Below are 18,504 nucleotides of genomic sequence, written 5' to 3'. Positions count from 1 at the left end.
AGAGTTATGGGAAAATGTTTCCTATATAATATTAAGTAAAAGAGGCAAAATACAGAAGGCTATGTTGACTGTTAAGGCAAATACAAACAATGCATGCATTTGGACCAACCGAAAATAACTACTTGCTAGTGGGAATATAAGTAATTTAAATGTATTTCTTCACTTTTTTTTTTTTAACCAAAAAAGAAAATGTAAAGAGCTTTACATGGCATGACCAAATTATTCAAGGGCCAAATTCCTCACTCATTTTTCATGGATTTGTAAAAATGACAGCTTGTATGTTAAGGAGATTTGAACTTCAGCCCAAGAACCTGACTTGTTTGCCTCGATAGATTTACTGTATCTTGACTTTCTTCATAAATTCTGTGCAAATTCCAATGCCAGGTGGTTTGCTATCTTTATTAATATGAAAAGATCTCATGGGTGAAAAGATACCATAATCAGAGATAAACAGGAGAAGCACAGCACATGGTGTAGAAAGTCCACCAAAAGATATGAAGGCCTTTTGAAAAGTTGTTCATAATTGCTATATATATTTTTTAGAAGTTAGAGTTTTCTGAGAGATATCTAGATAATACAGAACATTTTCACATTGTTAAAATTTACTTCCACATTAAATCTTTTACATTATAATTAAAAAATATTGCCATAGTCAATTGTGAGAAATGGTTGGAAAAAAAACCCACCATTCAAACCCAAAATTTATTAACAAGTCCTCTTGGAGTAATGCCTGTTAAATAAAGAATGTCAGCTGAAGGTAGAGGGGGTTTGTGAGATTCTGGTTTCCCTTGCATTTATTCTTTGGCAGTGACTGAAGAAGGGGGGATCTAACCTTCTTAGATACAGACTTCTTGAGCATAAGCCAAGATGTTGGTCCATTTAGGGCAAAGCTGTTGCATACCCTTAGGATTTGCATGCTCCCCAACCTGGGAATGGAATGCAGCAGACACTAACAAAGCCTGGCAGGGTCTTCCATATTCTTGGGCATAAAACCATCCCAGAAGAACCATTTTAAGACTGACTTCTCAAACGTGAAACACTTGGGAATCTCCTTAAAATACCCATTCTAATTGAGTAGGTTTGGGATAGGGACTGAGCTCCTGCATTTTAAAAAGCTGCCAGGTGATGTTGATGCTGTTGGTCCATGGATTGTATTTTTGAGTAGTAAGCTCTAAACTCAGTTTACTTGAGAAAAATAAGTGATGGGGGACATTTCCTGCTTAATCTTTGCTTCCCATATATTATCTGTAACTGGAAACTAATCCTTGGACAAGGAAATATGCCATTGGAGTGGACTCCAATTTTTATCACTCCAGTGTCCAGAAACAGAAGTATTGGTAACTAAGAAATACATCATGTACCTCTTATGCTGAAGTCTTATGCATTGTTCTGTGCTCACCAGCTTTTGGAATGTTATGCCTTAACATTATGATGTGTAGACATCTGTATGGTTGACTACTTTTGAAATTTTGCTTTGGAATTTTCAAAGTTGTTTATAAAAGATTTCTTTATAAAACCCCTTCTCTGGGTGACTCAGTCAGTTGAGCGTCCAACTCTTGATTTAGGCTAAGGTCATGATCTCATGGTTTGTAAGTTTGAGCTCTGCATCTGGCTCTGCACTGATAGTGCGGAGCCTGCTTGTGATTCTTTCTCTCGTCTCTGTCTATCCTTCCTCTGTTGCTCTGTCTCCAAAATAAAAAAAAGAAACATTAGACTGAGGAATTAAGATGGCGGAGAAGTACGGGGACTGGGATTTCCCTCGTCCCTCAAACACAGCTGTATTGAGATCAGAATACTGGGTGTTCCAAACCCAGGAAATCCATTTGTGGAGTGACAGAAAAAATCTCCACAGGCAGATGGAGACAGCTTGGTGGGACAGAGGTACATGTATGCAAACTGGGAGAGGTAAAATATCGTGGGCACAGAGGGGAGGGATCCCCTTCTGTAGAGAGACAAAAGGGAGAGAAAGAAAAGCTGTAGATTGTGGTATTTTGTTAAGATCAGAGAAAAACCTCTCTGGACCATGGACTGGGGAATGAGAAATATGGAGAGTGCCAGTCTCTACTTTGTAAACAGCCTTAGCAGTGGAAGATCGGAGTCTTGTCTTTTCTTTTTTCTTTTCTCTTCTCTTTTTTTCTTTCCTTTCCTTTCTTTCATTTTTTTAAATGCTTATTTATTTTGGAGAGAGAAAGAGAGAGAGACAGAGAAAGAACTAGTGGGGGAGGAGAAAAGAGAGAAGGGGACAGAGGATCTGAAGCAGGCTCTGCACTGACAGCCCAATGTAGGGTTTGAACTCACAAAATGTGAGATCACGACTTGAGCCGAAGTCAGACACTTAACCAACTGAGCCACCCAGGTGCCCACTAAAGATCAGAGTTTTCAAAAAAGTGTGATTTTCCCCAAACTGGGGGTGGTGGTAGGCACACACCTGGTGGGGAGGGGAGCCAGCCCTGGGGCTCATGGTGATCTCGGGGGCGCACTGGAAGAGAACAGTCCCCTTCCTTGAGTACTGTGGGTAAAGGGTATATTGCTTCCCAAGGATAAAAGACCCTACAGGTGCCAGCCATATCAGCAGGGTAGAGTGGTGCTACCCCAGAACTGGGTCCATGTGGTTCAGGATCCTTTAAGACGTCAGGTTTTGAATTCTAGCTCAGTGCCTAGGAGGCGTGGGAGACTGTGGAGCAAGGCAAGCTGACTGCTTGTGCTACTCTGTAAAGGCTGCCTGAACAGCATAGTCTGAGACACTTGGTCCAGGGAGAAGAGACTGAGATGTCCCCGTATATCTCCCCATCACCAACATGGTGGAGAGTCCGCAAACAAGATAGCAGCCCCCAGTGGAGGTGGGACCTACTTACACCAAACCCTGCCCCTCCATGCCTGGCAACTGCTTATCTACTAGAGCAGGACTGACACTATAAGAACCAGAGGGCCTCTCCTCCAGACCAGCACAGCCACGGGTCCCAGACAACAACAGACAACTGTCCTGTGGTTTTGTATATTAGTCTGTTGCTCTTTTTTTTCTTCCTCTCTCTTCTCTTTTCTTTCCTTCTCTTTTCTTTTTCTTTCTACCCTCTTCTTTTTTTTCCTTTGGAAAAAAAGTTTCTGATTTGATTTTTGGTCAATTCTTATTATGTATATATGTATTAATATATACATTTATATATATATTAATTTCCTTTTGTTCTCTGTTTAATCAGGCATTTTTACTCTATTCTTTTTATACCTTTTCTATATTTTCTTCTTTGTTTTCCTTTCTCTCTCTCTGGATTAAGCCTTATAGTTTCTTTGATTCTTTGCTTGGTCTTTTTTTCACCCCTTTCATTTTCCTCTTTCTTTGGGATCAGGTCCCCTGCCCTTTCCTTTCTTCTGGGGTTACTTCAATGAACAAATGAAAGTACACCTGGTGGAATAATTCACCACCACAAGTAAGGAGGAGCTTTGTATAAGACTGACCAGTGGATAGAGCAGCCAAATACGCATGAACAGGGTGCACACAACACACTCCAAAATCCCTTCCTGAAGTGCCAGGCCCTAGACAGTGTATGACCCCCCCTTTTTTTTTTTTTTTAATTTTTTTTTCAACGTTTTTTATTTATTTTTTTTGGGACAGAGACAGAGCATGAACGGGGGAGGGGCAGAGAGAGAGGGAGACACAGAATCGGAAACAGGCTCCAGGCTCCGAGCCATCAGCCCAGAGCCTGACGCGGGGCTCGAACTCACGGACCGCGAGATCGTGACCTGGCTGAAGTCGGACGCTTAACCGACTGCGCCACCCAGGCGCCCCTGTATGACCCCTTTTTAATATAGTAGTTTTTGCAGGTGCAGGACACATAACAAGCTATTAAAACACATCAAAGACAGAAACCTAGCCAAAATGATGAAATAGAAGAATTCTCCTCAAAAGAAATTCCAGGAAGAAATGACAGCCAGAGAATTGCTCAAAACAGATATAAACAATATATCTGAACAAGAATTTAGAATAACAGTCATAAGACTAATAGCTGGGATTGAAAAAAGCATAGAAGATGCAGAGAATATATTGCTGTAGAGATCAAAGACCTAGCAAACAGTCATGATGAATTAGGAAATGCTATAAATGAGATGCAAAATAAACTAGATGCAGTGACAGCGAGGATGAAAGAAGCAGAGGAGAGACTAGGTGAAATACATGATAAAATTATGGAAAATGATGAAGCTGAAACAAAGAGGGCAAGGAAATTACTAGACCACAAGGGTCTAAGTGATTCAATGAAATGAAATAATATTGGTTATCACAGGAGTTCCAGAAAAAAGAAGAAGAGAGAGAAAGCTGCAGAAGGTTTATTTGAACAAATTAGAGCTGAGAACTTCCCTAATCTGGGGAAGGAAACAGGAATCCAAGTCCAAGAGGCACAGAGAACTCCCTTCAAAATCAACACAAACAGGTCAACACCATGATATATCAAAGTGGCAAAATACAAAGATAAAGAGAGAATTCTGAAAGCAGCTAGGGACAAATGGGCCTTAACCTACAAGAGTAGACTCAGAAGGGTGGTGGGAGATCTGTCCACTGAAACTTGGCAGGACAGAAGGGAGAGACAGGAAATATTCAATGTGCTGAATAGGAAAAATATGCAGCCAAGAATCCTTTATCCAGCAAGGCTGCCATTATGAATAGAAGGAGAGATAAAGGCTTTCCCAAACAAAAACTAAAGGAGTTCATGACCACTAAACTAGCCCTGCAGGAGATTCTAAGGGGGGCTCTGTGAGTAGAGGGCAGCAAAGACTACAAAGGACCAGAGTCACCACCATAGGCACGAAACCTACAGATAACACAATGACACTAAATCCATATCTTTCAATAATCACTCTGAATATAAATGGATTAAATGCCCCAATCAATAGACATAGGGTATCAGAATGGATAAAAAACCCAAGATCCATCTATATGCTATTTACAAGAGATTCATTTTAGACCTGAGAACCCTTTCAGATTGAAAGTGAGGGAATGGAGAACCATCTATCATGCTTCTGGAAACCAAAAGAAAGCTGGAATACCATACTTATATCAGACAAACTAGATTTTAAACTAAAGGTTTTAACAAGAGATGGAGAAGGGCATTATATCATAATTATGGGGTCTATCCATCAAGAAGAGCGAAAAATTATAAATGTTTATGACTCCAACGTGAAACACCCAAATATATAAATCAATTAATCACAAACAAATAAATGTATAGATAATAATACTGTGACTTTAGGGGGCTTTAATACTCCACTTACAACTATGGACAGATCATCTAGGTAGAAAATCAATAAAGAAACGTCTCTGAATGACACATTGGACCAGATGGACTTAACAGATATATTCAGAACTTTTCATCCAAAAGCAGCAGAATACATATTCTTCTTGCATGCACGTGGAACATTCTCGAAAATAGATCACATACTGGGTCACAAAAAAGTCCTCAACAAATGTAAAAGGAATGAGATCATACCATGCATATTTTCAGATCACAACTCTATGAAACTTGAAATCAATCAGAAGAAAAAAACTGGAAAGCCCACAAATGCATGGAGGTTAAAGAACATCCTACTAAAGAATGAATGGGTCAACTAGGAAATATAAGAAGAAATTAAAAAAATTTATGGAAGCAAATGAAAATTAAAACATGACAGTCCAAACCCTATGGGATGCAGCAGGGGTAGTCCTAAGAGGAAAATACATTGTAATTCAGGCCTATCTCAAGAAGCAAGAAAGGTCCCAGAACATAACCTCATATCTAAAGGAAGAAGAAAGGCAGCAGCAAAGAAAGCCCAAAGTCAGCAGAAGAGAAAAAAATAAAGATTAGAGCAGAAATAAACAATATAGAATCCAAACAAACAAACAAAACAAACAGCATAACAGATCAATGAATCTAAGAGCTGTTTTTTTGAAAGAATAAACAAAATTAACAACCCCCTACCCAGACTTCTCAAAATAGAAACAGAAGGAAAGCTTACAGACTCATTCTATGAAGCCAGCATTACCTTGATTCCCAAACCAGACAAAGACCCCACTAAAATGGAGAATTACAGGCCAATATCCCTGATGAACACAGATGCAAAAATTCTCAACAAGATACTAGCAAATCGAATTTAACAGTATGTTAAAAGAATTATTCACCATGTCAAGTGGGATTCATTCCTGGGCTGTAGGGCTGGTTCAATGTTTGCAAATCAATCAACATGATACATCACATTAAGGGAAGAAAGGATAAGAAGCATATGATCCTGTCAATAGATGCATAAAAAGCACTTGACAAAATACAGCACCCTTTCTTAATAAAAACTCTCAAGAAAGTTGGGATAGAAGGAACATACCTTAACATCATAAAAGCCATACATGAAAGGCCCACAGCTAATATCATACTCAATGGGGAAAAACTGAGAGCTTTCCCTCTGAGATCGGGAACATGACAGGAATGTTCACTCTCACCACTGTTGTTTAACATAGTATTGGAAGTCCTAGCCTCAGCAATCAGACAACAAAACAAAATGAAAGACATCCAAATTGGCAAAGAGGTCAAACTTTCACTCTTTGCAGATGACATGATATTCTACATGGAAAAACCCAAAAGATTCCACCAAAAAACTGCTAGAACTGATCCATGAATTCAGCAAAGTTGCAAGATACAAAATCAATGTACAGAAATTGGTTGCATTTCTATACACCACTAATGAAGCAACAGAAAGACATATCAAGGAATCTATCCCATTAACAATTGCACCAAGAACCATAAAATACCTAGGAATAAACCCAACCAAAGAGGTAAGAGATCTGTATGCTGAAAACTAGAGAATCTTATGAAAGAAATTGAAGACACAAAAAAATGGAAAAACACTCCATGCTCTTAGGTTGGAAAAACAAATACTATTAAAATGTTGATAGCATTTTACAAGCATTCTACACATTTAATGCAATCCCAATCAAAATAGCACCAGCACTCTTCACAGAGCTAGAACAAACAATCCTAAAAATTTGTATGGAACCAGAAAAGACCCCGAATAGCCAAAGTAATGTTGAAAAAGAAAACCAAAGCTGGAGGCATCACAATCCTGGACTGTAGCCTGTATCACAAAGCTGTGATCATCAAGACAGTATTGTATTGGCACAAAAACAGACACAAAGACCAATGGAATAGAATAGAGAAGCCATAAATGGACCCACAAATGTATGGCCAATTAATCTTCAACAAAGCAGGAAAGAGTATCCAATGGAAAAAAGACAGTCTGTAGCAAATGGTGCTGAGAGAACTGGACAGCAACATGCAGAAGAATGAAAAGAGACAACTTTCTTACGCTATACACAAAAATAAATTCAAAATGAATGAAAGACTGAAATGTGAGACAGGAAATGATCAAAATCCCACAGGAGAAAACAGGCAGCAACCTCTCTGACCTTGGCCTCAGAAACTTCTTACTTGACATGTCTCCAAAGGCAAGGGAAACAAAAGCAAAAATGAACTATTGGGACCTCATCAAGATAAAAAGCTTCTGCACAGCAAAGGAAACAATCAACAAAACTAAAAGATGGAATGGGAGAAGATATTGGCAAATGACATATTGGATAAAGGGTTCGTATCAAAAACCTATAGAGAAGTTACCAAACTCAACACCCCAAAAACAAATGATACAGTGAAGAAATGGACAGAAGACATGAATAGATACTTTTCCAAAGAAGACATCCAGATAGCCAACAGAAACATGAAAAGATGCTCAACATCACTCATCATCAGGGAAATACATATCAAAACTACATTGAGATACCCCCTCATATCAGTCAGAGTGGCAAAAATGAACAACTCAGGCAACAACAGATGTTGGTGAGGATTTGGAGAAAGGGAATCCCTGTTGCAATGCAAACTGGTGCAGCCACTCTGGAAAACAGTGTAGAGGTTCCTCAGAAAATTAAAAATAGAATTACCCTACAACCCAGCAATAGCACTGCTAGGAATTTACCCAAGGATACAGCAGTGCTAATTCGAAGGGGCACAGGCACCCCAATATTAATGGCAGCACTATCAATTATAGCCAAATTATGGAAAGAGCCCAAATGTCCATTGACTGATGAACAGATAAAGAAGATATCGTATATATACACAATGGAATACTACTCAGTGATGAAAATGAATGAAATCTTGCCATTTGCAAAAATGTGGATGGACTGGAGGGTATTATACTAAGTGAAATAAGTCAGTCAGATAAAGACATATATCATATATATATGATCATATATCATATGATTCACTCATATGTGGAATTTGAGAAACTTAACAGAAGATCATAGGGGAAGGGAAGGAAAAATAACATACAAACAGGGAGGCAAACTGTAAGAGACTCTTAAATACAGAGAACAAACTGAGGGTTGATGGGGGTGGGAAAATGGGTGATGGGCATTGAGGAGGGCACTTGTTGGGAGGAGCACTGGGTGTTGTATGTAGTGATGAATCATAGAAATCTACTCCTGAAGGCAAGACTACACTGTATGTTAACTAACTTGACAAAAAAAAAAAAAAAAAAAGACATATTAAAACAAACAAAAAACAACCAAACAAAAACCCCTTCTCTGATTCTCTTTGTGACCCTTTTATATATGATATGTAAAATGCCAAACTATTTGGTATTTAGTAATCAGCAACTGTCTTTAGGTTTTAGTAATTAAGATTTATTTTAAAATTAAACTTAAAGTTAATGTCTTGGTCAAGAAGCTTCTTGGTTTTCATTGATCTTCCTAATTTATAGTCAACCACTATTATTAGTGTTCAATTCTTTCAAAAGTGTCCTCAGGACACAACTTCTAACACAAAGTTCTGATTATACTTATGAGACAGTAAAAACTAAGTAGGACATACAGTACCCAAAGTAGTAAAAATGAATACATTATTTAGAATGTCAATGGGATTCTTATTATTGAATTTTTTTTTAAACCTGTGAACAGTGAGCTGAAAGATCTCTTTAATGTGTTTCCTATGAGAACACATTTCTATGGAAAACACACCAACATGTTTTTTTTTTCTTTCTTTTTTCTTTTTCTTTTTTGCTTTATTTGTGTAGTTTTGAATATAGTACTATACCTTAATTACTTGGCCCACTAAAATTTGGAGACCACAGAGGTAGATGAAAGAAAAGAACAAAAGGGTAGTCTTTAAGCAGATATTGAGCATTCAAACCATTATGCTTTTAGGATAATATTAAATTCCTACAGTGAATGAGGAATGGGTGAATTATTAAGGATTACTGCTTGCTCCTTGGGTATATACTACTGTCACTATTACTAAGGATCTATATCCCTAATGCATGCTATTTTTTTTGTTGTTTGTTGTTTTGAAGATTGAAGTAAGTGTGAAAGCACCCAGCAGTTAGTTCACAGATGTTCAATAAAGTTCAGTTGGATTTTCTAAGTCTTACTTGATGAGAAACACATATCCTCTGCTCTTTGAAAAGTTATAGATATTTGTTTGGTCTTCTATTTCCTGTCTTTCAAAGATGGCGCTTCTGATTTGGCCAACAAAGAGATATACTATCCTTCTTATGCATTTGCATCTTGGGGAGAGGTTAGAATCTAAAAATCAGTACATAAATGTGTATATGATGTAACACCACTGGGCTACTATGACCTATGACCCTCAGAGGCTCTGTAACATTTTTATTTACCTAACTAAACACAACTCTGAGACTTAGTTTTACTTTTCATAATAAAAGAATGGTAAGAAGATCTAGGTTGAATTTACTATGGTTTCATTAATCTTAAAGGTAGGAACTATGCTATTTATGGCAGCAATTTTAATGAAATCCTTTCTTCTCTAAACATCTGCAACCAATTTATTAGAATGAAAACACATTACCAATAATCTCATTAACAAACATTGATACTACAACTGTACTAAAGATCTAAAATGTGAAGCATATTTCAAAAGAATTTCAAATCTATTTATTTTAAAGATAAACAACAGTATTTTCTATTAATGAGAGAAAAGTTAACCAAAAATAATTTACCTTTCAATAGCTTTCAGTTTTATCCTCTAGATGTTGACCCTCCAAACTTTTAAATATTATTCTTCAGTACAGTACAACCTGTGCTTTAGGGATGGTTTCTGGAACCTAGCATAAGCAGGTAATGTGAATGCAATTTTGGACCCTTTAAAGGTACTGTTTGTACATACATAGAAAGATATTCATTATTCTATACATTAAAAGTAAACACTTCTTTGCCTTCATTTTTATTCTTAGTTCTGTCCTTTTGAGTTAGCTTAAGTAGAAATAGAGTATTTAATTTTTTCTTTGTGATTTGAAGTCTGTTCCTCCTGTCTTTATTCGCAGAGGTTTACCTGCAGCTATACTGTCTACTAAGATCAGAAATATTCTGGGGGCGCCTGGGTGGCTCAGTTGGTTAAGCGGCCGACTTCGGCTCAGGTCATGATCTCACGGTCCGTGGGTTCGAGCCCCGCGTCGGGCTCTGTGCTGACAGCTCAGAGCCTGGAGCCTGTTTCAGATTCTGTGTCTCCCTCTCTCTGACCCTCCCCCGTTCATGCTCTGTCTCTCTCTGTCTCAAAAATAAATAAATGTTAAAAAAAAAAAAAAAATTAAAAAAAAAAAAAAAAGAAATATTCTGAAGTCACCAGAACACCAGAGATGTCTGTTGTTATAATCAAATGGTATCTGGAATTGTTTTATCTTTCCCTTGAAACACATTATTTGAGTGTGCTTTGCTTGTTGGAAAACCATCCTTGAGACTTTTTCTTAAAGGAGTTGTAGCAGTTATTAGAAGACTGGATTCTTTCCTGAGAGTTGAGCTAAGTGGAGCATTAGTTCAACATGATTAGCTGATGCACATCAAATCCCATGCTGACCAAATGGTGAATTTGGTGCATACTTTCTCCATTTTTCTCAAATTCAACGTGTTCAATCATAACTGTCTGAGAACAAGTTAAAGGCTTTTCCTCCCCTGAGATTTAAATACATGCTACTTTGTTCTGTGCTGAAATGTGTTAACTCTCTTATTCTGGATTGTGCATTGGAAAACTCTAATAAAAACAGTATAATTTTTTTTTAAAGGACTTCCATTGACAGAACATCTGCAAACTTAATGAGGTGATCCATTGAGATAAATACATCAACTAATAAATCCCCATACATGCAGCCAGTAGCATCCCTGGCCAAGTACAAACCTGGGGAGGTTTGGAGACTTCCAGTTCCTTCTGGTCACAGGTTACCAGAGCACATCTTTCACATGGAAGATTATTTCTTAAACAGTTCTCTTTCCTGAAAATAAGCCATTCTACTGACCATACTTAAAACAAACTAAAGGAACCTATAATTAAAGAGAGTGGAACAGAAGTAAACAGACTAAGACAAAGTTAGTTCATAGTAAAGGATTGTGTGCTTCTGTAGATACTTTCTTTTCTTTCTTCTCCAAAGTCATTATCTAAATCTTAACTCTTCCATATGCCTCTCATATGTGTTTCAATGCATAGATTATAAACTCCTAAAAATTAGGAACTGCCATAGTCTAGTTCTACAAATCTTCTTGCCCAACGTATAGTTTCTATGATAGTCTTAGTCACACTGTTGCAAACTAACAGTGGTTGACTAAATTCTATGCCACATCCAAAAAATACTTTTATCGATATGTAGGAAATTAATAAAAGATTAATTGCAGATTCATTTTAATAGTTGTATGATTATTAATATTTTATTTTCCTTCTTGAGGCTGTTTTGGCATATTGTGTTTCTTTGAGAAATTTTTCCATTTCATACAAATGTTCAATTTTGTTGTCAGAAATTTATTGGCAAATTTACAGGCATGTTCCCTTTTATATACCTGATATTGATTATTTGAACGTTTTATTTTTTAAATGATTAGACTTACCAGAGATGTGTAAATTTTATTAATTATTGAAGAACCAACTTTTGGAGGTGTTAATCATCTCTCCGTGTTTTTCTTCCAGAAACTACTAATCTTTTGATTTTTAGTCTCTTCCTTTTCTAATATGTGTTGAAAGCTAATGTTTTCTTATATCATGGTTTAGCTCATCCCGTAAGTTTTGATGGAAAGTGTTATCATTATAGTTCAATTATTTTCATTATTACTCAAATACTCTCTAATTTCCATTGTGAGTTCTTCTTTGACTCAGAAGTTATTTAGAGGTATAATTCTTAGTTTAAAGAATATGGGGATTTTCTACTTATATTTAAAACAATTTTTAAATTTTTACTTACATATATATATTTAAGTATACAATAAATTTTATAAGTATATAATAAAATTATATAATACATATATAATACATAATGAATATATATATATATATATATATATATATATATATATATATGCCCCATGCCCAGCGTGGAGCCCAACATGGGGCTTAAACTCACAACCCTGAGATCAAGACCTAAGCTGCGATCAAGAGTCAGATGCTGAACTGAGCCACCCAGGCACCCCTAAAACAATTTTTTTTAAGCTTAAATGCATTGTGGTCAGAAACTACATATAATATAGTTTCAATTTTTTTGAAATTTATTAAAATTTACTTCAAAGCCCAGCATATGGTCAGCTTTTGTAAAATTTTCATATGTACTTGAAAAAATTATATAGTAGTTAGGAACAGTTTATAATAAACTGTTTATCCATTAGCTCAATTTTACTTCTTTCATTGTTCAAATCTTGTATCTTTTTGGTTTTGTTTGCTTTTTCCATAAGATAGAGGGAAACATGAAAATATTCCCAGCATGATTGTAGACTTGTTTCTCCCTGTAGTTAATTTTTGCCTTATATATTTTGTAATTATGGTATTAACTAAATACAAACTTACATTTTCCTGGCAAATTGAAATTCTTTTCATTATAAAGGTTACCCTTTATCTTCCAGAATATTTTTGCCTGAGATTAACTAAAAATCTACTTTGATATTGATAAATATCCTTCCTTTTGATGAGTAATTGCAAATATGCCTTTTCCTTCCTATTACTTTTGAATTTTTTATACCCCTGTTTTAGATGTTTTTTCTAACCAGCAACTTATTGGGCTCTATTTTTTCAATTAGTCATCTTTGTTTTATAATTGAAGCATTTAATGTACATTTAATGGAAGTACTGACATATCTAGGTTTGAGTCTACTATCCTATACTATTTGCTTTACATATGTTTATGTACCAGGAATTAATTGCTTTACGTTGAGAACTACAACCATGTGCATTAATATGACAGAGCTATGGGGTCTAAGAACTGAGACCACCTGTGTCAACATGATTTATTTGTTTGGTAAAGGAAATCTTTGCCCAGGAAAGATAAGGCTGTAAACCAATAAATAACTTCATTGTTTCAGGAAATTCTCATATATTAATTTATCTCAGACAATCTGCTCACCTTGGCAAAGAGCTCACTTATCAAGCAACAGTTTACTTATCAGAACTTGCTTCAAGACCCTTGCCTTGCTATTAGATACCAATCATAAAACTTGTCATGAACTTTTCCAAATTGCAGTCTGGTCTCCACCTGAAAAGAGCCACCTTCAAAATGCTGTAAATATCCTCTCCTGACTTTACCTTCAGAGACCCTCAAGGCAGAATGCCCTATTACTACAGTTTTAATAAATTCAGTTTTGCTTTATTAACAGAGTGCCTGGAGACGTTTTGTGGGAGTTCAATAACATATTTAATCTTTTAATGCTCATAACAACCTTAGAAGTAAATTTTATTCTTATATTCTTTTTACAGATGAGAAACCTGAGGCATACTGAATACTAAAGTGACCTACACAAGGACAGACAATAATTTAACTCATATGAATCTAAACTATGGTACTAATATTACTGAGCCTATCTTCCCCTGAAGTCTTATCAATTTGAAGGTACCATAAAGGATCTCATGTCCTGACCCTCTCAGCCCTATACAATAATTACAGTACTAATTATGGTAATTAGTAATTTCGTTGTCTTTCTTACTAGACTGTGAGCTCTTTGAGAAAAGGGACATATCTTGTTTGTCTCCATGCTGCCAGTGCCTAGCCTAACGTCTGACACATGACAAGCATTCAATAAATGTTTCTAAACTGAAAATTAAATGAAACCCACCTTACAAATGAGGCTCTGAGATATTAAGAGTCTTGCTTTAGCTCACTCAGAATGTAACTGTCAGGATTGATGCTCCTGCCAATACATCACCTTCTTTAGCTCAACTGTAAATCAGTTTTCAAAGAGCAGTTTTTATGAGAGGAGAGTCTACAAACATTGCAATGGGGATTCATGTGTATAAAGCTGTAGTCCTGCCAAAATATTATATTTCTTTGTTCTCTTGCTGAAATATTATCATCTCAGTGGGTCATACAAGTTATCTCATGTTGATTAGCTTGAATCACACAAATGTCTCTATTAAAAATGGAAAGCATTAACTGATAAATATAATTTCTGACAATATTTTAAGGCATAGGGAAGTTACTACAAAGCTTCCTTGGTATTGAAACAGTTGGAGTTCACTTTACTAAACAGAGCTTTACACACATGAAGTTTTTTTTTTCTTTATTATAATGAGAAAATAATGTTATATAAATATTTAGGCATCAGGGCAAAAGTTCAAAATCTTACATATCTGGGAATGGTGGGTGGGGTGGCAAATGTGAACGTGTGCATGCTCATAAGTGTACAGATGAAACAAGACTGGTAAAATGTTGATAATTATTGAAGTTTGTGATGAGTACATGCGATTCGTTAGACTCTACTCTTCATTTCTGAACATATTTGAAATGTTCCATAATAAAAAGCTTAAAAAGTGGCTATTTTCCCCAGTATTGTACTAGCTATACAAAGTACCTGATCATCCACATATATAATGGCTGCAAACTTCCTATCACAAAACAGAGCAAAAACTTATTCTTTCCATCTGCGGATAGACTCTAAAGTTTAAGAGAGTAGTTACTTCTTCTGATGGGAGAATTTTATAGTCTTTTGCTGAGCATCAAGGAAGCTTTTTGCCAACTGTCGTATCTTCTGTGTATATTAGAAATCTCAAGATTTCTGCAAATGAAAAGAACCTGTACCACACTGGGCATAGCGCTGGCCTTCTTTCATTCGCTCTTGCTTTTCTCAGACTGGCTTTCTACAGAGCACAAGGTAATTATCTATTTTAGTAAGATAAGTAGCTTCAAGATTCCTTAAAGTGAATCTCACAAGATGCCTATTTCTTTAAGGACACAGAATATCTTCTCATGTAACTTAGATGAAAACACATATGAAGCACTTTTTGTATCTGCCTGGTTCCTGGGTGTTTCTTTCCTTTTTGGATTTTTCCCTCCAGATGACATGGAAAATCCTTCCAAAATCTGGAGGAAAATGAAAGTGATCTTCTGTGCTAATTTTATTATATATACACCTATAACTTTCCTCTGTCCAAAAAGTTTTTAAATCAATAAAAGTCAAAATGTGGTATGTAGCAAGTATTAAGGGTCTCAAACAATAGGGAACAAGGGTCAGATTACAATGTCCTATTGATATAGTAACTCAGGAATGTAGGTCAATACTTTTTAAATATTTTCATGAGTTCTTATTTTATTAATGTATGCTTTGACAATGGAAAAATAGATTATGGTGTTCTGTTATTAGCTATTATTTTATTGTTTATTTAAAATAGAGCAATGTTTTTTCAAATATTTACATAACACAACATAAATGTTTAGAAGAGCAAAATTAGTGATAGTTTCCACAAACAGATACATCTAATACCTTGCTTCAACTGAAATCATTGCTGCTTCTTCAGAGCAATAATAGCATAACATCTGGGAGATTTCACAGGATCAAACAACTTCACAAGTGCAGACCATGCAATATTTTCCTGCAAATTGATAAGTGATTTAAATACATAGCAATTTGTTGAAGATAAGAATGAAAGATGAGTCAGACTATATATTGTAATATAAAAACAACATAAAAGACAAACTATATAAAAGAAAATTATTCTTTGCTGAATGAAATTAACGTTTACAATTTCACCTACAGGAATTTATGTTGAGGAAATAAAAGATTTACATAAGATAGTGAACTACACGGTTATTCTTTGCTGAAATTGTGAAAGAGTGGAAGTGATAAAAAACAATTGGGCATTACTTAAAGAAATTATTATATGATGAAACATTATTCACCTTCTGTAGTATATTCAATAAGATGAGAAAATTCTGAATAAAATAAATGAAACAGATTAAATTCAAAACTGCACTTGTAATTTGATTCCTTTATCTTATCTTATCATCATCTTATCTTATCTTATGTTAGAGAGCAGGGAGGGGTAAAAGGAGAGGGAGAGAGAATCTTGAGGGCTCTGTCTCTGGACTGTGAGACCATGACCTGAGCCAAGATCATGACCTGAGCTGAAATCAAGAGTCAGACAGCTTAACTGACTGAGTCACCCAGGTGCCCCAGATTCCAATTTTAATTAAAGTAGAAATAATGCGCTCATATATATGTGTGCAACATATACATATTAGAAAGAGGCACTAGAATACAAAACAAAAATTAAGTTAATGCTGAAAGATGGGACTGTTATTTTTAATTTTCTTGTTTATATTCTTCATTTAAAACTTTCTAACATATAAGTGTTATTTTAGAATAAAATATTATTTAATATTATTTAACATTGCTATTTAAAAATATTTTATTAACAATTTAATATTTTATGCTTTATATCATTTCATTGCCAATCTATTAATCTTTGTGCATATTACTTATTTTATTTAATTTATTTTTTTACCATTTACTTATTTTATTTAGGTCACTGGAAATTGCTTTGAAAAGGGAAATAATGAGTACCTAGTAAAACAGGCCCAATTCTGTCACCAATGAAATTGGAAACCAAAGATTTCCAGTGATTTTGAGTTACTTGGTAGCTTAAGAAAGTACACAATTATCCAAATATTTAAAAATTGTCTTTTTTCCATAAAAATATAAATTAGAACAAAAGCAAGCATTTATTAAAATCCATTTGTTCCAAATAGCCTGTTGAAAAGAAGAAAGTAAAATTACCCACTATGATAGAACAAAATTGTTAAAATAAAGGGCTTATGGTGGAAACATGAGGCTGAATCCATGTATGGGTTTAATTTAAATAGTTCACATAACTATTTTGATCATAGCTCAGTGTAAAATCTGCAAAAAAAATTTTCCTTAAAGACAAGCAAAAAACTAGCTGTTTTGGTGCATTCAACATAGATTAAAAAAAACCAAGACTGTGAAGAAGCAAAAGCAATTTTCACTGATCAGAAAGAAATTTTTATACTGCAGATTACATATGTCCAAAATCCAAAAGTGATTTAAAAGGTAAATTTTCATTAAATGAAATATATATATATATATATATATATATATATATATATATATATATATAATATCTTTTATGTCTGGCCTTTATTAAATTTAGCTACACGATACGTCATATATGATAGTTGTGTTCACTGCCTACCATACAGTAATTACCATACAATTAAAATAACATAAACTTTATTATAATAGGTTTGCTGAAAACATCTGTTGTACATATGTTTATGTTTAAAAAGAGATGGAATGAATATTTAAACTTGGAAAATATAATAAGAAAAATTATCTGACTAGCTGTATGCAAAAGAAACTTATCCTAGGTAATAGTGGATCTGTTTACTATATTAAATAAAGATATTAGTTATATATTTTAAAATATAATTTACCTGCTCTTTCAGATAGCAAAGTCGATCCAGAAGAATCAGTGTCTCTATACAAGGAGCCAGAACAACTTTCAACTAAAAGAAAGGATAAGATAGGATGGTAGAACTTTAAAAAACAAAACAAAACAAACAAACAAACAAACACAAACTAGCTTAACACTTATGTTCAAGAAAATGCACCTACAGAAATTTATATAGGGCCAAATAAATCTCCAATACCAATTGTATATATTCAGAAAACAAATACTGCAGAGATCAAAAGTTTTTCTTTAATAATAACAGGAATCCAAAGGCAGTGGTACATATGATAGAGAGTTTTCAGAGGTACTAAGAATGAAATTCATTAAAAGGCATGCTGGGGAAATAACTGCATTGAGACAAGTATGTGTTCAAAGAACTCTGAAATTTCTCCTGTGCATTTATGATACATTTTAAGAGAAATCTACCATGTGTTCTCTTTATTACATTACTGACACCTAATATAGTTCTGAAATAGGAAATGGTCCAAAACGGTTTTTCTACAGTAAGAGAAAAACAACATAGATTGGTTGGTCCCACAATAAAATTTAATTGAACCCCATTCAAGTCTGGCAACATATCCAATTTAATATGTTCATTTCTGAGATTTACCATATTAAAAGCTTCCAGCTCATTCATTCTAGGCTTGTACTTCTCGTAGTAGTCCATTATAACTTTTTCTGGCAGCTTCAAGATAAAACAACAAGAAATGTAACAACAGTTTAAAAAAAGTTTTTCCTTATCAAACATTAAAGTAAAACCAACATTAACAATTTAAAA

General features: G+C 34.9%; 1 protein-coding gene across 4 annotated transcripts in view; it reads right to left on the bottom strand.

Annotated features, from left to right (window-relative positions):
* METTL25 (methyltransferase like 25) overlaps positions 1 to 18,504 on the bottom strand; it is a 155,949-nt gene that overhangs the window by 16,299 nt on the left and 121,146 nt on the right. For 2 of the 4 annotated variants that reach the window (XR_007456740.1, XR_007456739.1), the window contains exons 10-12: positions 18,337 to 18,411; positions 17,710 to 17,781; positions 15,740 to 15,848 (exon numbers count right to left, since the gene is read on the bottom strand). Coding sequence is in view for 2 of the 4 variants with exons in the window: in XM_049626012.1 (XP_049481969.1) it covers positions 15,756 to 15,848; positions 17,710 to 17,781; positions 18,337 to 18,411 (240 nt within the window). In the remaining 2 variants the exon portion in view is untranslated. Of the gene's footprint in view, positions 1 to 12,622; positions 15,849 to 17,709; positions 17,782 to 18,336; positions 18,412 to 18,504 lie in introns of those variants that run through there. The other 2 variants (XM_049626012.1, XM_049626013.1) reach the window with 2 other exon arrangements.

This window comes from Panthera uncia, chromosome B4 (genome assembly GCF_023721935.1).
Source record: "Panthera uncia isolate 11264 chromosome B4, Puncia_PCG_1.0, whole genome shotgun sequence".
In the NCBI taxonomy this organism is placed as follows: Eukaryota; Metazoa; Chordata; class Mammalia; order Carnivora; family Felidae; genus Panthera; species Panthera uncia.
Note: the sequence above shows the minus strand (reverse complement) of the source record. Positions and strands in the feature narration are given on the sequence as shown.